General features: G+C 40.4%; 2 protein-coding genes across 8 annotated transcripts in view; one reads left to right on the top strand and one right to left on the bottom strand.

Moving 5' to 3' along the window:
* Window positions 1–15,533, top strand: part of ETFA (electron transfer flavoprotein subunit alpha) — a 32,873-nt gene extending 17,340 nt beyond the window's left edge. Inside the window, exons 10-12 of the mRNA XM_064456753.1 lie at window positions 10,855–10,920; window positions 14,507–14,587; window positions 15,429–15,533. Of these exons, the coding sequence (XP_064312823.1) occupies window positions 10,855–10,920; window positions 14,507–14,587; window positions 15,429–15,467 (186 nt within the window). The 3' untranslated portion in view covers window positions 15,468–15,533. The remainder of the gene's footprint in view (window positions 1–10,854; window positions 10,921–14,506; window positions 14,588–15,428) is intronic.
* A 129-nt stretch (window positions 15,534–15,662) lies between these two features.
* Window positions 15,663–20,971, bottom strand: part of TMEM266 (transmembrane protein 266) — an 87,667-nt gene continuing 82,358 nt past the window's right edge. For all 7 annotated transcript variants that reach the window (XM_064456742.1, XM_064456744.1, XM_064456741.1 and 4 more), the window contains one exon: window positions 15,663–16,752. In XM_064456742.1, coding sequence (XP_064312812.1) covers window positions 16,157–16,752 — 596 coding nt within the window. In that variant the 3' untranslated portion in view covers window positions 15,663–16,156. The remainder of the gene's footprint in view (window positions 16,753–20,971) is intronic.

Below are 20,971 nucleotides of genomic sequence, written 5' to 3'. Positions count from 1 at the left end.
GCTGCGGCCAAGAAGGCCAACAGGATGCTGGGTTGCTTCAAAAAGGGCATCGCCAGCAGAGAGAAAGAAGTCATCATCCCACTCTACTCAGCGCTCGTCAGGCCACACCTGGAGTACTGTGTACAGTTCTGGTCTCCCCTATACAAAAAGGATGTGGACAGGCTGGAAGGGGTCTGGAGAAGGGCCTCCAAGATGATCAAAGGACTGGGAAGCCTGCCATATGAGGATAGGCTGGGAGAAGTGGGTTTGTTCAGCCTTGAGAAAAGGAGGCTTAGAGGGAATCTCATCACCATGTACCAGTACTTAAGGGGTAGTTACAAAGAAGATGGAGACTCCCTTTTTACACGGAGTCACATGGAGAGGACAAGGGGGAATGGACACAAGTTGCTCTTGGGGAGATTCCGATTGGACACTGGGGGGAAATTTTTCACACTGAGGACAGTCACCATTGGAATAATCTCCCCAGGGAAGTGGTTGACTCGGCCACATTGGACACCTTTAAGAGTCGTCTGGACAGGGTGCTGGGCCATCTTGTTTAGACTCTGCTCTTCCCAGAAAGGTTGGACTAGATGATCCCTGAGGTCCCTTCCAACCTGTGATTCTGTGATAATGCACTTTTTTGATCACACAGTAGTCATAAGGTCCAATGTATTGCAGCTATAAGTGTCAGCAAGCTAATCAACACTAATCTGGTAAGTGCAACTGCAATATAAATGGAAATTGCAGGTTCCAAAGAGGGCAGAGTTGGTTGTCATAGGGAGGCAATCTTTTGTTGGTTTGGCATACCCAAACCTTAAAAACCAGGGAGGAAGCTGAGTGTCCTTTAACTGTGTATTTTGAAAGGGCATGAGATCAGGCTGACCATCCTTAGTTCTTCAGTACCCAAATATCCATTAATGAAGTGGAAGACAGCTCAGCTCTGGTTTGTGTTTCTCGAGGCTCAACAATGAACATTCTTTCCAGAGTCAAGGGCATATAAATAATTACACTGAAACGAAAAATAGCCTTTTTTTGATGAAGATACAGTGCTATAACTGGCCACAGATGGCTCATAGCAACATGTGAAAGTCTTAAGAACATACAGCCACATCATAGGATCACACCACTCTCATCATTGTCATCTTCTAGAGGATTGTAAATAGCCATTAGACAGTCAGGACTGACTAATGAATGTTTAACTGTTGTGTGAATAAAGGATCCCAACTGGCACAATTGCATGGCAATACATCTTCTTGTCAGCAGGTCGATGTGTTTCTCTCCCATCTCCCTTCTTAGCAAATATTTATTTAGTGGGTTATGCAGAGTACTGAATATAATTTTATGCCCCTTCTTTCAAAATGTTCAGATATTTTTATCTGGATCTTAAAATACATGCAAGGACAGCATACACTGGCTGAGAAGATCAGAAAATATTTTCTGTTAATTGTAAAGAAAGTGCAAGTTAAGTTGATACTGAGTCCTCAGGGTTGCTGACTAGAGGAATTAACTGTTCAATGGGCTAGGTAGCTATCTTAAATATGAGGCTGTTTAAAGCTGCAAGTTCTTGGCTTCACATTCCTAATTCTGCTTGACCGTCTTGTTGGTGCTTTAGCTAGAAAATTATTCTGTGCAGTGGAGGAGAGTTCACTTAAAGAAGGAGTAGAACTGAACTTTCTTGACTGGATCAAGATTATACTGGCTATTTTAACAATCCTCTAGAAGATGACTGCTTTCTCTTCCTATGAGGTATGCTTCATATCACTAGCTCAGGGAGAGCTCATGACATTTTATCTGGAAAATTACAAGGAAAATTACAAAGGAGCTTTGTACATTGGTTAGTTATGTTAGCTGAGTCCTGAGACAAAAAAACTGTGTTTAGTTTTGAACTCCAGTTGACATGGTGCATGCCCTCCTGGGCGTGTGGGTTTTAAACAGGGGAAGAATCTTGGATACAAGAAACTGTTGAAGTTTTGAGACATACTTGCTCTCCTGTGCAGCTGTTAGTTTCTGATGGGAAAGTATCTTAGCGTATGCTCTTACTCTTCTATTAATAGTCTCTTGCCCAGTCTCAGTGGAGGATCGGAATGCATTGTTTTTAAAGGGCTCTGGAATTGGGTCATTTTTGAGACTACAGTGCGAGAAGAGTTAGTTGCAAGCTCAGGAAGAGGGGAGGTGCTTCTCCTGCTGCTTTTTCTGTATGCCTGGGGAGTGTTTCTGTGGTGATCATTGGGTAAGACAGTAGTAATCTAAAAGATCGGCTTATTTCTTCCCTTGTGCTTTTGATTGTGGATTTGGTGAAGGAAGGGTAATTTTGGTCATTGGTCCTTCAGTAATTCTCTGGCTTGCTTTAGTTGTTAAGAGTGCAACCCAGACAGTGCCATCACAGGACACGAGAGCCTCACAGCCCCAGCAGCTTTCCTGAAATGCTGATGTATTAATACATGAACAAATTGCCAGTCAAGAAACAATTGTAGTTCATTTTGCTTAAGCAATGAAAGAATGCAGTTAATTAAGGAATACAAATTTCACCTTTCTGTTTGAGAATTAGTTCTATTCAGTACATCTATGCTTCCAAAACAGCCTTGGATCTCTAAACTTCAAGCTTGTGTTATAATATATGCATTTTATTGTGGTTTTTTTTGACTGGATCTTTGGTAATTTTATTCCAGTTAAAATGTTTGGTGTATTATTTTTGTTTCTGTTGGTAGCATTTTTTTGCCCATTGATTTCAGGTGATTGCAGCTTCTGTTTGAACATTCTGTCTTATGAAAGAGAAGGCTGATTTGTATTATTTGATGAGATGGAAGGAAGGAAATTTTTAGGCATAAGTGGATATATTAAAATATAAAATGTTACCTTCCTAATTAAAAAAGTAATTTAATATATTCAATGTGTTTAATGGGTGACAACCATTTTAGGAGTGTATTTTTTTAAAATTAGAAGCCAGTTGTTTTCCACTGTTCCTTATATGCAGGTGTTCTGCAGAAAAATGAAATTCAGTTCTCACATTAAGCACTGTATGTGGTTTCTGTTTAAGAAAAAAAAGCCCTAGTAAGAATATTCAAAATAGTTGGTTTTGGATAAAAATATCCTTCCCATATCCTCCCAACAGAGTGCCTACTGTTAAGTATTAGTTAAGGACATCCAGTTAGGAAATACTAAATTCCCTGCACAAATCAAACCTCCCACCACCACCCCAGAGTAACTGCTATTTTTAGATAAGAAATTTCAAATAATCAAGGGTGTTAGTTTTCACAGTAAAAATCTTCCCACTTCTTTTTGTCTTGTTCATACACACACACAAAAAAGAAACAAGAACAAAAGGGGGGATGAGAAGAAAGGAGGTAAATAATGTTTTTTAGTTATTTAAAACTTTTATAAATGGAACATGAATGCTTCATTTACTAGTTCATTATTAGCTTCCTTACCCTAGGTATAATTGGCAACATTTCTAACATACAAAGTAGTATGTAATCTTTCTCATGAACTTGTGTGATTTGCCTAATATTTAAACAAAAATATTTCGACTGTTGTGAGAAAAGGAAAGCAACTGCTCTAAGCCTTAAGTAGCTTCGGTTAGTTTCTGAACTGTGACCTTTGCAGTACAGATTTGCAAGGAAGGGGGCATATAGGGGAATGGTCAAATGCCTACAAATAGGTGTCTAATGCCATTTTAGCCATCTGGGGTATAAAAAGTACATTCACAGGGCTGGTAGTCACCGTGTGGGACCTGGAGACTTCCTTCTGGAGCAGCATCCATGATTCAGGTGGGAAGTCCTACAGTGCCACTAGGCACCTGTGTTTGGATACCCACATTGTTCCCATGGTCTCCCAAGTGTTCCCTTGTGTCTTACTCTAATTATATTCTTCCTTTGGCTTTTGAAAGAAGATGGGGTTGTATGGAGGTTATCTTGTTTTCAGCTTCTTCCCCCTGAAAACAAATAGAACCTCAGTGGTGCTGTTAGCTGCTTTTTTCCCAGAAAGTATGTGTCATTTTAGGCTGTTTATTTTGTTATCCTCTGACCTTGTGAAGGATCTGCTGCTGCCTGAAAGGCATCCTTCTAGTTTAATCTCTTCAGAGTTTAAATGTTCACTTCATTCTTTTTTAATTTACTTTATTTTCCCCTGTTGAAGTCTGTGTCCTTTCAGGGTCCAGTCCTATAACCACTTTAGCTTTCTTTGTAGGTTTGCCTAGCTGGCAATAGGGAAGATGTGGCCAGACCAGTATTTCACAACTGTAGGACTCAAGGTGTCCATCTGGAGTTAGCCGTCAGTGGACCACGGCTAGAAAGCTTCACCTTCACCACCTCAGACTTTATCTTGAGGTTTTCTTCTTGAAGAGGGTACAGTACAGAGGGTCCATCGAGCAGGGAAAGCGCAGCAAGGCATAACTCCTGGTTTTTAGGTGTTCAATTGCTGTTGTCTTATTTCTTTGAACACTGGGCACAAAATACTCACAGGTGACAAGAAACAGATGGAAAACTCAGGAAGGCAGAAGTTAGGAAATATATGATGTAGTAGTAATTCACACTGGATTAGATGATTGTGCTAGAAATGTGATATGATTGCACAGAAGGCAGATGCGTGTGGATATTGCATGTGCTGAGAAACCTCAGGTGGGGAAGGCAGAGGGGAATTCAGTGTAGTTCTGATACAATCGCCCCAAGTAAACTTGCTGACCTGCTTAGCTTCAGTGCTTAAGCTTCGATTTCATACCAGAGGGTCTCTCTGGATGTCAATGGATTGCAGCAGCTTCAAAAGGGAGGCAGATTTACAACTGTCAGGAGTTGACAGTAATAATGAGGGGAAAAGAGGTATGTTAAAGAAGTGCAGCTTCAATTGAGATGCTGAAAAGCTAGATGTTAGTTCAGTTGAAAGGCACCAAAGCTATGGAAGAACAGGAACAACTTAAGGCATTATATTGGGTAGAAAATGCAGGAGTGGGATGAAATTAGAAGCAGGAAAAGGAAAGCTGAATGGCAAGGAAGCACGTCCTGGCAGAGAGATACATGAAGGTGCAGAATGATTTCTGCAAAGCGGTGGAATTCCTATTGCTCCACTTCTTTTACAAGAGGATGGGACGCTTTCTGAGCTTGTATATGCCCCAGTATTTTACTAGGCAGTCCCTTTCACTGCAGTGAGTGGCTTTTTCGCACTTAGTAGTCATCGTCTTGCTTTGGGAGTAGGAGGAAGGGAGACAGACAGTATCACGTTATTGACACTATTCCTATATTTCTTTGTATTCAGTTGCAAAGCAATCAAATACTTCACCTAGCCTGGTTTTGTCTTCTCTAAAGTGCACCAGTAACTCTTCTTCAGTGTTACTTCCCACCTCTTTCTTAGGGATCATTTGCTTGCTCAGGTTAGCACATCTGTTAAATCTTGTTTCCCTCACTCTCTTGTGGGGAAGTGTAGGGAAAGTGAAACAGGACATATTTTATTCCAGTATTTCTGTTCCTTTTTGCTCTCTGGCTCTTACCTAAAATTACCAACAACAGAATGAACTAATTAATTCCCTTAGCTTCGTGAGAAGTGTCACTCCTGTCCTCTTGATTTTACTCACTTTAAAAATGTTCTGCTCCTTGCTTAGCAATGATAAGATCTTCATTACTTCCTAAATTGTTACACAACCAAGAGAATATTGAGATACTAAAGTTTCTCTATTCAAACACATGGTACATTACTTAATTTCTCCTATATTCAGCTAGCTTCTTTGTAGGAATGTGTTATTTGTACATTACGTTTGTGGGTTTTATTAACAGACCAGCAGGTGCACTTCTCATTGTATAAATGATTGAGGCTGTTAGGTAGCTAGCAGATGGGAATAGCGTTGGGAAAACTGACCGAGCTTGGGAAATTGTTTTTGGAATATCTCCTCTGATAATTCACTGTTGTTGAAAAGTAGCTCTATAGTGGCAAACTTCAGAGAGCTGTTTGTATGCAGCTGGGACCGAATTTACAGTCTACCTTTCTCTGACTTGCTAAAAAGCTAAGGATTGACAACCCCTTTCATCCTGCATTATCCAGTGTAGCTTTTAACTCCAAGAAAACTATGTTCACAAATTGATGCTCTGCTCCTTTGGGGTTGGTGCAGAAACATTAAATTGTACTAAAATATTCATATGTGAGTGCATTTAGCTGAAAGCAATTGATGTGCTTTTCCCTAGAGAGAGAGAGAGAAAAAAATTGCTGTATGGCCCTGCACTCCCGCAGACACCCTAACCATGCTTAAGAGTAATTACACAGTTTGGCTGATCAAAGGTTCTTGAAGTGAAAAAGAATCTGTAGTTGGGATATGGTTTAATAACGTGTGCTTCTTGAATGGAACATATTGAACTGCATCAAAGCAGTACGTACTGGATAGTTGTTTGTTACAGAGTGTAATACATACGAACTAGTGTCAAACCAGAAAATGTTTTGTTGGGTTAATAGCTTCTAATTGGAAGGAATCTCTTGTATGAAGCAATTTTCATTACAAAGATTCCTTTGTAATTTCATTGTCCTTTCACTCTTGCAAAGAAAATAAAATATCTGAGCTGCCTTTAAAAAGAGTACGTGTGCCAAAGTGGTTTATTAAAGTAGCCTGTTTAAAAGCATGCCACTGGTAGGATGATAAATTGATGTACACTGAAGGTTTTCAGCGTAATTCAAAAATTGGCATAAAAATCGATAGTAGCTGACGGCATGCTTGCAAAGTAACTACCTCATCTCATGTTACACCTGTGGAAGCACAGTAGTCTCTTATAGCAGCATTCAAAGACACTGTAAGTTGCAACTGAAAACTCTTCTTGTTGCTCTCTTAAGCAAATATACCTTATTAACTGCCCCGAGGCAGCCTAAGGCATTTTAAAATATTCTCTTAAATGAAAATGAAGTAATATTATATATGCCACAAATTCTTTTGTAAATAATTGCAAGAGTCAGTACACACAGGAAAATAACTGTGTTGGTATATTGGTATTTACAGTCATCCACATGCAGCACTCTTGTGACATTTATCCAAACGGCGTGTAACTGGCTATATGGATTCAGGAGCCAGCTGTGCAAATTCATGCATGTGAAGTCTCATGGACTTGCTGTAGATGCTAATATGTAAGTTGGGTACATTTAAAGCAGAAATGGGAGTTTAGGTGCTATGGGGAATTTTTTCATTTTAATGATTAGCATAAAATGACACTCTCTACAAGACATACCAGGGTCATGTTTGTTGAAAAACAATACAAGGCTAGATTAATACTTTAAAGAGCAAATGATAAGTTGGATTCCTGACTTGGAATCTTGCCTTTGAATAGGATAGATCTGGCACTTGGAGGTTTTTTCATTTTAGGGTTGTTGCGATGCAAATCTGTGCCTACAAACCTTGAGGTCTCTGTCAGGGTCCTGGCTCCTACTGGAGTCTTGTGGGATATTGTGTGGCAGGGCAAATTAAAATACTCTTAAAACAAAGAATCAGCTTTGGCTGCTGCTGTAGCCCTTGTGAGAAGCCTAATGGGTATGTTAACGTGCTGATGCTCCCACCTTCACGTGTTCCTGTTACTGATGTACCAAGCCCTTTCTGCAATAGCACATCTTTAAGTTCTTCCTGATTGTGCCTCCCTGCCCTCTGCCTCATATGCTCTTAGGCTATGCGGTCCGTGCAACTTCCTGTGCTGTGTGTTTCCTCCATTGTGCTCGCTCTTGCCATTAGCACTCTTACCTGGTGTCCCCCTTCGCTGATGTCTGCTATCCACTTCATAAAAAAATAAAGGTTTGTGGCATGGCTGTGCCGTATGTACAGTAGTTATTTCCTGTGGGAAATTAAGCTACCGTGAGGCAAGACAATTGTCTAATCTGATGCCATGCCCTTACACCACCAAAACTTTCACTTTCCTTGACTTTAATTGCTTTTGGACTTCATTTGTATCAGACAGTGTGGTAAGCCCCTTGGTACAGAATCTGAGATGTTTTGTTAGGCCATTCTCATGTGGCAAACTGCTGGCAGCAGCCCTTCAGTGAAAACCTGCCTGTGCACAAGCACCAGGGAGTTGATAAATGCCACTCCATGTCGTGGACTTTGACGTAAGTGCCTGTAATTGTAGACTGTGGATCAGCCACCTGACAGCAGTAATTAGAGCAGCTTCCAGGGACCCAGAAAGCAAGAACTTGAAGTCAATGTAAAGCCATCTTTGTTGGCACCTGAGAGGTGCCATCCAGACTCTGATTCATGCTGTTTTGTGCCTTGGCATGGATCTCCTGTGTAGATGAGCTCCAAAGAACTGAGATCTCCTTCCAGACCTTAATGTGCTCTCTGCTGTGATGGCAGGCATGTCATGTTGCATGACGCATTTGGAAGCGATGCTGCTCTGTGGTACTGGTCCGCTTTCTGTTTTTCCTCCCTCACTTACTTTGTAGTGCTTGGAGCTAGAGTCCTGACTTGGGACTTTGAATGTTAACACAGTAGAAATGATGGGGCTCAGCATGATAGAAGGTAATGATTTTAGGGAAAACATCAAAACAATCCTGAAAAGAACATAGAGATCCAAATTTCTGAGTCTCTTATGACCTCTCTGGATGACCAGTTGAATTTTTTCCTTGGAGAGCACTTGGACAGTCCTGCATCTTTATCATTCAGACCTTGTGGGTCCTTTTTTTCCCTCCTACTAAATTGTAGAACAGATTTAACGTAAGATTTAGGCAGTCAAATCTATTTTCCAATATGGAACTATTTATAGGAAACATGCTGTCCTGTGTGTTGTTTGTATGAAAATGTTACTGGGGTGGTGATCTGCCGTGTTACAGCCTACTGAATGGACCCACTATCGTAGCCGGAGAGCCAAAAGCACGTAATCTGTAAGGTCATGGCTTAGATGCATGGTAAAGGCTTTTTAGGCAAGCCTGGTGATTTAGAAATGCCCTTTTAATGCAACAGCCTTGTCTTTCCTAGATATTTTAATAGCATATATAGATAGGCATCTGGCTCCTGGTTAGCTGGATTCTTTCCAAAGACTGAACTTTGCAATGGTAAACAGACTGATAAGAGTATCTGGTAGTCTGGAAGACTGGCACTTAATGAATTGCTCTTAAAAAAATCAAATTACAGTAATGTATTTTTAAAAAGAGCTTGTATTAAAGACGATATGATGTTAGAATAATTTTTCCTGTAACATCTGTTCTTTTATTTGGTATAATTAAAATACTGCATTCTTACCATGAGTTCTTACACGGACATATTATATTACATTGCAGCTGTGGTTAAAATGGATTGACCTCCAATCGTAATCTACTCAGTAAAAAGCTATTGAGGCTAAGAAATTTCTGAGTGTCTTCAACAGCTGCGTGAGTTTGTGGAAATACGTAGACTAGATTCTGTGTTTCAATTTCAAAGCAAGCCTTTTTAATAGAAAATACTTTGTTCCTGCTCCATTTTCCCTCCCCTTCAATTTTTACAGGAGATAGCTTTTGTAGAAAAGTGTAGAAAAGCTTCATAAATTTTATTTATCTATTCCTATTTAAAACCCAATGTAATAGGTGAAATCTGTAGCTGTAGAAACATCAGAAAGCAACCAGATTTTTCCCTTTAATTGATACAATGACTATCAGGCCTATATGGAAAAAGCAGTCTGCGTGGTCTCTGTAGTTGAACACCTGCATTTGCCAGCCTCTTCTGTAGGTCCATGCCTGTTCCACAGCTGTGCTTTGTGCTGTCATGTTAAAAGCCACTTAACTGTAATGCACATCTTCAGTTGCACAGGGATAAGGTTTTTTGACCCTCTTACCCTGCCTGGCCCCAAAAATAATTTCTTGAATTAGATTTGTATGTTCTTAAATATGGACTAACCATGGTATTTTTTAAAAAGAAATTCTGTTAGTATTTGAGATTGCATCTTTTCTAAGCGTGTATAAATATCACCTTCTAACTGGTTTTGACAGATGATCCCCTAACTACTTTTGTGTGCTACAGTTTCCTCTTATTGAATGAGTTGGTGGAGAATTCTTTCTTTGTTTTTCTTCTGTATAATCTGGTAGCATAATAAGGACAGGTTTGACTGCTGCTTGGACTTGTGGTGGTGGGAAAACTGTCATGGAGCTGAAAATGTACTTGGTTTTGCATAGATTATAGCCTGGAGGACTTTCAGCCTGAGAGAAAAATACTTTTCTGCTGTGAATTAAAACTATTGATATCAATCTATTTGCCCATAAATTTTAATCTACTTTGAATATGTGTCTCTTCAGAGATGCTAGATTGGAAGCCCCAAAGTGCAAAGACCTACTACATGTTGGTGCCTACCTGGGCAGCACTTCTTTATTTGTCCTGTGTAGGACTTGATAGTGAACAGGGGAAGAAAGGCTTTAGGGCATGTGCACATTGAGGGTTGGAGTAAGTAATAGAAACTGTCGCTACAAGTGTGTAGTGCACTAGCCCACTTCAGTATCTGAAATGTTCTATCCTGCCACATATGAAACTTTTTGAAAGTTTACACACCTGAATTTCAGCTTCATGTGTTCTGTCTTAATTAAAGGATCCTAGAGACTTCAAACAAAAAAGCCTAGGTTTTCTCATTAGGCAACTGCATTATCCATTTGTAGGTTCTCATGCTTAATATTTGCATTGGGAATCTCCAGGGTCACAGGTAACACTGATTGCCCTGAGCTGAGCAGTGTCTTATTTTTGATCTCTCCCCCCATCTGTCTTTGCAAGATGCTCCTTTGGGACTCTCCTTTTACAGTTACATTGCATCCCCTGGTGGGAAAGGGAACCAATCATCAGCTGCCTTTAATATTGAAAACTACTGTAATGTAAAAACTACCACATGTAATGGGTTTTGAGTAAGGTTTGAGAGCTTACTGAAACTATGTCATGGGTACCAAAGATGTCTTGTTTTTGTTTTCTTCTAGGAACTTTATATCGCCGTGGGAATATCTGGAGCAATCCAACACTTGGCTGGGATGAAAGACAGCAAGGTATATAAAGATGGATGTGCTAGAAAAGATTTTTGAGGAATGAAATGAGTTGACTTCCTTGCCTTCACATCAGTACTTTCCAATTTTTTTTTAATGTTAAAATTGCCGGTTTGTCTGCTTCTTTAAAACACGCTCGCCCTCTAAGCCTTGCCAAAAAAAGATACTGTGGGAAGACATCTAACACAGTAGAAAAACCATGGCACCATGACCCAGAGTGGTAAGGAGAAGCTGCTAATTGACTCTATTTAAAAAAAAAAACAACAAACAAACCCAGCACATATGCCTGAATTCTATACAATAGTTCCTTTTGCGTTTATTTCAGAGTATGACATATTAATTCATGCATAACAACATGCAATTTGAATTATGAACTTACTATTCCATAAAGTAAAAGATGTCTCTGACATTCCTGTATTTAGCCATTCAAATGGAAACCTATTATAAAATGGCAGCAAAACTTTAAAAGGTTTAACTCGTTGGTTGCCAAAGGAAGTAATCCGAGATGCGAATTGCCAGTCTGGCCCAGAGTGCAGTGTTTGGAAAGAGGAGCGGAATTACCTGCTGAATCATACTATCAAATGCCAAACATTAAAAACCATAGGTTATCCTGCCTCCCCGCAAGTAATTTTTAGAAAAAGAATATATATATTTTTTTCTATTTCCAGGGAATGAACTTATGCTTTCTGGCACAAACCAGAACCAGAAATTTGAATAGCTTATCAAACTGAGGAAAAGGCAAAACTTCACAGGCAGATCCTCGTGTTTAACCAGTGACAGACTAGTAAGCTTGTGTGACTGGTAATTGTCCTTACAAGCCAGCCTGCGTGGTAGGATGATCTGTGCTTTCTCACAATTTAGTTCTTTTTGCACATATTATTTAAATGTGTTTTTTTGGAAAATCATGTAAGCTGGATATGGGATGCAGCACCCTTTGGGGGGCCTCAGTGTTCTGAAGTCAGGGACTCAAGTGGTGTTAGCGTTAGTCGACACAGTAGAGGAAAACCAACCACAATTAGAAATTGAGGATGATTGATGAGCAGGGATGAAGGTCACTATTGAGAAGTGTTAATAACAGTATCTGTATAGCGTATTCTCACTGGTCTTAGTGGAACAGCATCGCCGTAGTCTCCTCTACTCGCAGTGTGTCAAGAGGGAGACGACAGGGATGGTCGGACAGTGGGAGGGTCTGCGAGAGCAGCACTGGTGCGGTACTACCGTGGTTGTCCTCGGCTCCCCCGGGACTCTACGTGTAGCCGATGGGCCACAGTGTCTTTGTTTTGAGGCGTTTAGTCTCCAGCTGTGCTTTTGGGTGAGGGAGAAGATGGGTGGGTGGGATTAATATCAGCCATTGACCGAGAACTGTGTATTTAAAGATGCTTAAAGCTTGATCTGACCCTGTTTGTGTTTATCTCCTGCTGTATCACAGTTAAGACTACCAGCAATACTGAGAACCTGTTACTTTCAGTGCCAGAATTTCCTTTGATATAAAAATATTGAGCAGCAATATTGTCCTGTAACGTAACAGCAAAACCTCTGCTTTTTTGGCTTTTCCAATGCTGGGTTTGATATTTTGAGATGTTCTTTTACAGGAAATAAGGACAGATGAAATTTGTCAATAGGAGATGCCATTTTACTTCTCCCATATATTGTAGTTTTTCTAGTGTAAACAAATGTCTACTGTAAAATCCAGTTTTACTTACTTATGTTTGAAATATGTTCTGCTTTCCTTTTAGCCAAAGCATATAGGTGGATATATATAGCATATATTTTTCCTTAATGAAAAGATCCAATTTTTACAAATGCAAAGAATTACACAGCCATGGGAACTCTCTGGAGCGTCCCCTGTCTTCCCTCAGCACTGTGAATTACTGGCATTGTGAACTTGTATGCTTCAGGATATGTTTTCCAAAGTAGCCAAATGCTTTCTACCAAGTGAAACATATAATTTATTTGTCCTCTTACAGCAAGGTAGAAAATGCAGCTCTTGAGGAGACCTGGAGTATTGTTGTTGCTTTCTTGTTTTTAATTCCATCACAAGGTAGCTACAGTATCTTTTCTTTCTAAGAGATTTAACTTGCAAAGGTCAGTTGCGAGCAGGGTGATGCTTTTGCTTCTTACCATGGAAAGTGTGATTTAGTGATGAGTTAGAGAACCACATCTTACTAAGAAGTTACTTCAGCCAATGGAGCCAGAGGAAGGACTTAGACCACCAGACTAAAGCTTAAGAGAGTTTTGCAAGCAACTGGTGTTAATTATTTTTGTGACAAGGACAGAGACGGTAGCCCCCAAGGTGCTGGGCTCAGCCAGCCCTCAGTGTTAGCCCCCGCAGCTCATTCCCCTGAGAGCTGTTCTGCAAGCATGGTAGGGCCTCAGAGTACAGTTAGAGAAAGTCTTTGTTGAGCTAATATCCTCGGGTATCGCATCCTGGATTTTGCTTCCTGCACTATAGAAGTGTTGGTGGAGGCTTGCATTTGCAAATGGGGGAACTGGAAGAAAAACAATAGAACTTTGGGAAAAGTATTTCAGGGGAAGCATTACTGGAATGCTTGCAGGTCTTTGCTTATGAGCTGGCAAGAGGGCAGCAGCAGCACTCTGCTGCAGGTACCTCCTCCTTCCATGTGTGACGCGGTCCTCCGTTATAGTGAGTCATGGGATACAAATGACCAGAGAAGAAAAAACATTTCTGTGGGCCTAAAACCACAGGATTTGCAAACATGTTATCTTTGAGTTCTGCTGCTAGGCCTGTGCTGCTGAGCCATTAATTCTGTCGGACAAGAACATTCAGTAGGGGGAATGAACCAGAGTCACAAGAACTGTGGCTCCCTGGGAACGGCAGGTAAGCGTATCAAGTAACTGTTGGGTTAGAGCTGTCCTGAGGAGTTTCGTTGCCCCGAACCAGAGCTCACACTGGTGGACTCTAGGTGGAAGGGCAGTATTGGAGTGCTGTGGTTTAGACCGTGCTTTTGGTGCAGAAGGTTCATTTTATGAGCTGTTGTCTTTTTTTTCCTCCTTCTTCCATCCTTCATGGAGCGCTCCCCAGCTGGTGTAGATTTTGATGTGGACACCTGCACTTATTTTGCTGGAAGCTGTTACAGACACTTACAGAATGATTTACTTGTATGGCAGAGTTTAAACCAAGAAAGACATTTCCTGGACTGTTGTGTTGGGCTTTCGCTCATGTGCATTTTTCTACTGTGTGACAAACTAAATGATAAGTCCCACAGTAAGTACAGAGGCCTTTAGGCATGGCTTTATTGTTTTAAATGCTCCCTCTGATCTATTTCTGTAATGGTATGGCTTACATCTTGCAGGTAAACTTCTGTAGTAATTTTTTTTCCCCTAGACTTTTCAACAGGGAAGGCAAGCCCTGAAATACACAATGAGCAGGGAAAGGAGTTTTTGGGAACAGGGGGTATTTGTATTTGAGGTGGAAAAGAAAAATGTTTGTTAAATGCTGTGATCTGGATCTGCTTCTAGGAGCTTGGAGTGAATTTAGCCCATGTTTTCTAGATAAGACCTGTTTCTGTAACCCGGCCGTAGACATTAATCAATATATAGTCACATGGTGCTTTACTGTTGCTTGCAGACCATTGTTGCTATTAACAAGGACCCAGAAGCTCCAATTTTCCAAGTGGCAGACTATGGACTGGTGGCAGACTTGTTTCAGGTGAGGCTAAACTTGGAGACGCACGGGATAACTGAGAGCTAATGATTGATAGCTTAGCTAATATAAGCCAGTCAGTCTGTATGAGAGTGCTTTGGGAGTTCAAGCATTTGCTTTGATTTATTTTCTTGCATAAAAATTAAATCCCAGGAAGGAGAAGCTGTCCTGTGTTGGGGCGGGGGTGTCGCAGCCTGCCTTCGAGCTAGTTTCCTGAATAGGAACAGTTTTGAGAAATAACTACATGGGTGCTTATGTGTATTTTTAAGCTTCATAAAGTATGAAAGTACAGAGTTGGTGGGAGGAGTTATTTTTGCCTGGGCTTGCTGCCTTACAGTGCCCAGGAGGAACCTGCAGTTCTCACTGGGCAAACTGAGCTGTGAGCTTAGCCCACCGGGGCCCACAGCCCATGTGCGCACACAGCCACACGTGTGACTGGTGGGCGCTTGTAGTGGCTCTGTGGAGAGGCATGGGCAGAAATGCTGCCAGCACTTACTTAATGCCATTCCTGAACTAATGCCCGCTGGCTCAGCGACGAGCGCAGGCCTTTTCGTAAGCCAAAGTCACATTCTGAAGAAACACCATGTAGACAATTTCCTTAATAAATTTTGTACGAATGCATTATTTCCACCTAATGGAAATGTAGTTCTCTTAAATAATTAAGAGGGCTTTATTCAGCAGGAGGGAAGCAGGGGGCGGGTGGTGCTGCGAGCTGGGGTGACCCACAGCCCCTGGAGTGGTGTGCTGGGCAGGAGGGTGGGGGTGTGACTGGGGGTTGGGTGCTGCAGGTGGAGAGTGTGGGGGTGTCAGAGGGAGACACGCACTACCCCAGCACTGGTGTTTGCAGGTGGTGCCTGAGATGACGGAGCTCCTGAAGAAGAAGTGAGTGACGGTGATGGACCCTGCACAGCACCTGGGGTGTGGGGTGGCAAATAAAGGCTTGTACTGGAAAGAGGTGGGGTCACTGTGGTGTTGGGTTTGGGGGGTGGTGTTTTTTTTTTTGTGGGTAACAGGATGGCACATGGCGGGGTGGAAGGAAGGCTGGAAAAGGAATGAGTGGGACAGAAGGGAGGAGGCAGCATGGGTTTGTCAGAGTTTATTCCTGTCCCCACTCCCCGCTCAGCCCCCCAGGTAGGTTCAGGCTGGGGGGCCAGGCTGGGCCCAAGCTGTCCAGCAGCTCTGTCCTGCCCCCAGGCACAGTGGGTCTGTGGCCAGCCCTGTACTGGTGGAAGGTACATGGTGCTCCTGGGTACTGTTGGGCTGGTGGCAGGACAGGTCCATAGTCTGCCTGTCTCACAAGGTGCTGTGGGGCCATGGTGGCCTAGGACTGCTGGAAGGTCCCTTGTGGCCCAGAGGACACCGCCGGTCTCGGCAGGCCCAGGGCTGGTGGTAGGGCAGGTCATCATGCACTGCAGGCACTGGTGAGCAGTGGCGATGCTGGCGTGGCCTCAGGCTGGTGGCTGTTGCAGGAGGTGCCACGGGTTGTCTCCAGCACTGCCCCCTCGCCTGCGGCAGCCTCCAGCCCCAGGGTGGTGAGTACATCCCCACAGCTGTCTGCGGTCTGGTGGGCTGTCCCTATGCCTCAGGAACCCTGCCCAGCCGTGGCTCTGGGGGACCCAGCACCCCATACTTCTCATCAATCATCGGGGCACCCTGTGGGCAGTCGATGAGTGGCTTGAGCTGGAAGACATCAAGGCTCTCCTGGTTCCTGCAGTTGTAGACGCTGAGCCGGTGGCCCAGGTTGGGGCTGGCCCCCGTGGAGCCTGCTGGGCTGGGCAGCTTCAGGTTGACAGGATCAAGCCCCTTCTGTGCCAGGCAGGCCTCTTCTGATAGGGACGAGAGCAGCTCCTGCACCATGGCATGGGCCGCCCGCTGCCGGGTGGGCGCAAGGCCAGCCCGTGGGCCAGCACCGGCCTCTGCAGCAGCATCCTCGCAGGGTGTGCTGCAGTCCGGGGAGGAGCCCAGCGTCTGGCTGCTCTCACTGCAGGCCTGGGTGCCTGAGCTGACGGTCGACCGCGAGGCGCTGCCCGAGGTGATGCTGGCGGATGTCCCGGAGCTGCCCAGGCACATCGGCACCTCCACTGTGAAGAGGTCGGAAGAGATGTTGGGGCGGTGGACGTCGATGGCGGCGGTGGTGACCACGCAGATGGCTGCCTCAGCAACGGCGCTGTCTGCAGGGAACAGAGCAGAGGGGCAGGTGACAGCCCGGGAGGGCCCCGGCAGCTGGGGGCAAACAGTTTCCAAACCTGCTGCGCCTCCCCAGGGTGCGTGTGCGGTGCCCTCAGAGAGCTTTTGATGTAGCTATTTCACAGATAGATACATAAAAGATACTACCCATCCCCCTTTATTTATAGAGCTTTTTTTATAGACACATATATAGATGCGCACATCTTTATGGACAGAGTTAGCTCTGTATAAATAAAATGGGCATATATCAATAACACTATATATAGCCAGATGTGCCTACATATTATATAAAACATGTATATACATATCTATAATTACATATTATCTAAGTTTACACACCCACCCATACCCTCTCTATGTATATTACTCTGTGTGTTTATGGAAAGAGAGAAAGAATATATATAAAATGGCATACATATGTGAAACTACCTATCCACAAACATATCCCTGCAGCTCTCCAAACCCTTTATTTATATAGTTTTTAAAAACTAAGATATATCTCTATGTCTAGATGTACACATCTTTTATGTGTCCACATATATAATCAGGGTGTATAGAGGATGCTATTTATTAATATATAACTAGTATTGCATACATCTAGATATGTATACATATGTATTATATGTGTGTACACACACTCTATATATAGCCTTATCCATAAAGATACAGTGGGGCAGGAGACAGAAAAAGTGTGTCTGTGTAACGCCATATATAATACATGATACCTCTTTTGCTTGTTCACTCTATACACACACACAGAGAGGCATTTCAGGGAGATCTATACACGCGTACACGCTACTACAGGCCCCCCCTTTAAATACATACATATAATTACCTCTCATCAAATAGCGTACACTAACACTGTCCCACCCTGCCTTGGCTTTGTCTGTATATATCTATGCATCTGTGTGTTTGTCTATTTGTGGGGAATGGATACAGACAGCTATACAGACATACTCCTTCCACATATATACGCCCTCCCCCACCCCCTTAGTTATATATTGCTTTTATATATAATGGGACTGTATATAGAGGGATACATAGCTATAAATAATACTGTATATATGTGCACACACAGAGCATATATACTATGTAGATACACACACAGTTGCTCACACAAATAAACTCTATATAGATTTACTCATACGGGGCGTGTGTGTATGTATAAGGACCTGCACATATATCTATAAAATACATTATACCTACCTACATACACACAAGACATTTGGTACAGACACCCTGCTTCCAATGCATGTAATTCTCCACAGTTAAAACAGAATATGAACAGACACACACACAAAAAACCAAAACCTTACTGGGTTTAGCGACAGTGTGTGTAATGTAGATATAAGGATAGACATACATAATACATTATGCCTATATATGGACATCCCCCTTTAATTTTTTATATATACACACACTTTTAAAATATATATATAGTGCCCTATGTATATACTGGGAATGTATATACAGTTGTAAATAATACTGTATACCTATATATGTGCTCATATGTACACATACATTGTATAAACCATGGTCTTCCCCCAACCCCCACACCCCCTTTTATATACACATAATCTTTTTATATATAGTTAGCCATATAGATACAGGGAATATGTGTATGCATTAGAGCCCCATATACAATACATGGCCCCCCCCTTTAAATATATAGACACACACATATCTATGTATATAGCTCGCTGTGTCTGTAAATATATATTTATGGGAGAGGGGTGTGTGTATATATATGTATAAAATATACACATTATACCTATACATGAACACATACATGCATAGCTACATCTTTATATACATCGCCATGTATATAAAGGGGATTAATATAGCGGGATATCAATCTATAAGTAATACCATATATCTATATACATATGCGCACACATTCTATACAATATATACATGTGTGTATACACACTCACACATTTATATACACATATTTACATATTTATATCTAGGGTTATCCATATAGATATGGGGAATATGTAAGAACCCCCCATATATAAATACAGTACATGTACATATATGCACACAGACATTTGATACATATACTATGTAAATACATAGTATACATATGCACACATAGTATACATATTAAAAACCGATAATTATCTAGCTTTAAATAGAATAGACACACACATATTTTTATATATAATTATATATATACACACACACCCCTTTATATATAAATATATTTCTTGCTGTGTGCATACATACATGGGGAAATGTATATATAAGGATATACATATATAATACATTATACCTACACATGAAAACACACGCATATAAAATTATATGTATATACACACACTCATAGCTCCCCCTCCTTTTCATGTATCTTTTTAAACATACATAGACATTTGTATAGATTCATACATCTTTTTTTCTATAGCCATGTATATAATGGGGATGTATATAGAGGCATATACACAAATAATACTGTATGCTATACGTGTACACACATTTTTAATAGATATGTATATTATTTGTGTGTATAGATAGTCTCTCACACATATATACAGATTTTATATACACACATACATATCTTTATACATACATTTATCCATATTTAGATCATATCTGTGTATATATAAGTATCCACATTTATATTACACCTATATATGTAAACAGATTTAATATCTATTATATGCAATATATAATACATGTGTTATATACACTCATATATTTTCTAATAAACTATATATATATATAGACTCCCACATACCCACCCACATATGTCTCTACATATATTTATATATATAAAATAGCTATGTAGCTACACCTATCTTTACATCTGTCTACACACATGTGCACGCACCTGCGTCAATAGCTTTATATACACATAGTTTATATATAAAATATATACATAATTATACAGATTTTACATAATAATATAGCTTATACATAATACAAATGAAAAAGATACGTGTGTATATATATACAGACAGAGTCTCTCTCATCCCCTTTTAAAATATATATAATTACCTATTTCTAAATAAAATAGATACTCACTCATATGTACACCTTTCTTGCTTTTTTCTCTCTCTGTAGGTATATGGGGAATTTATATATAGGGATATAGGCATATAATACATTATACATTATACACACACAGAGCTATATATTAAAAGTATACGTACATACAGTCACACGTTTTATATATATTACATAACAAATCTGAAATACAGTTTATACAGTTTTTCTCACATATATTTATATATAAAGATATAGATATATGTATTTATATATCCCCATGTATATATATGGGGATAGACATATACATTATCCCAATATATGTATACACTTGTATACATACTTTATACATACTATAGAATACACAGAAAATCCATATAAAATCGGTGACCTTATACACACCTTTTAATAGATATTTATTATATACAACCACCTCTCTACATATGCAGTCATACACACATACACCCTTTTATGATCTTTAGATAGACTTACATATGTATACACACAGGCATATCTTTATATATAAATATATATCTAGGTATGTGTATATATATGGATATAGATATATAATACATTATATCTACATATGCTCACACATTTGTATATTTTTATATATAACAAAATATATGTCTAAACACACAATCATCTTCATAGTTATTTACATATAGAGAGGCATATGTAGACATATATTCATATGCGTGTACACGTATACATATATTAATATATAAATATGTATATCTGTGTGTGTATATATGGGGATATACATAAGATGTATATACATTCATACTTTATATAGTACAGAATACATACAAAATATGTATGTATATACAGACACTGCCACACACATCTCACATTTTATATATATACATATCACACATACATAAACACATATAGTTTATATATAAAATATATACATAATACATATTATACATAAGAATACAGCTTTAACTGTTAGATCTTTAATAAGCATATATCTCTCTCCATGTATATCAATGAGGGGTGTACATATATACTACATTATACACAGATATATTTACGACCATACACTTACACACACTTTTATGTATTCTTGTTACATATACATCTGTATGTATGTGTAGGGATATACATAGATAATACATTATACAGATATATTTTTAATGTCTGTAACATATACACATATGTTCAGAAGCCATCTCTCACCCCAACCCCTTTACATATATCTGTGTATACTTCTAC

The sequence above is a fragment of the Phalacrocorax carbo genome, chromosome 7 (genome assembly GCF_963921805.1).
Source record: "Phalacrocorax carbo chromosome 7, bPhaCar2.1, whole genome shotgun sequence".
NCBI lineage: Eukaryota > Metazoa > Chordata > Aves > Suliformes > Phalacrocoracidae > Phalacrocorax > Phalacrocorax carbo.
Note: the sequence above shows the minus strand (reverse complement) of the source record. Positions and strands in the feature narration are given on the sequence as shown.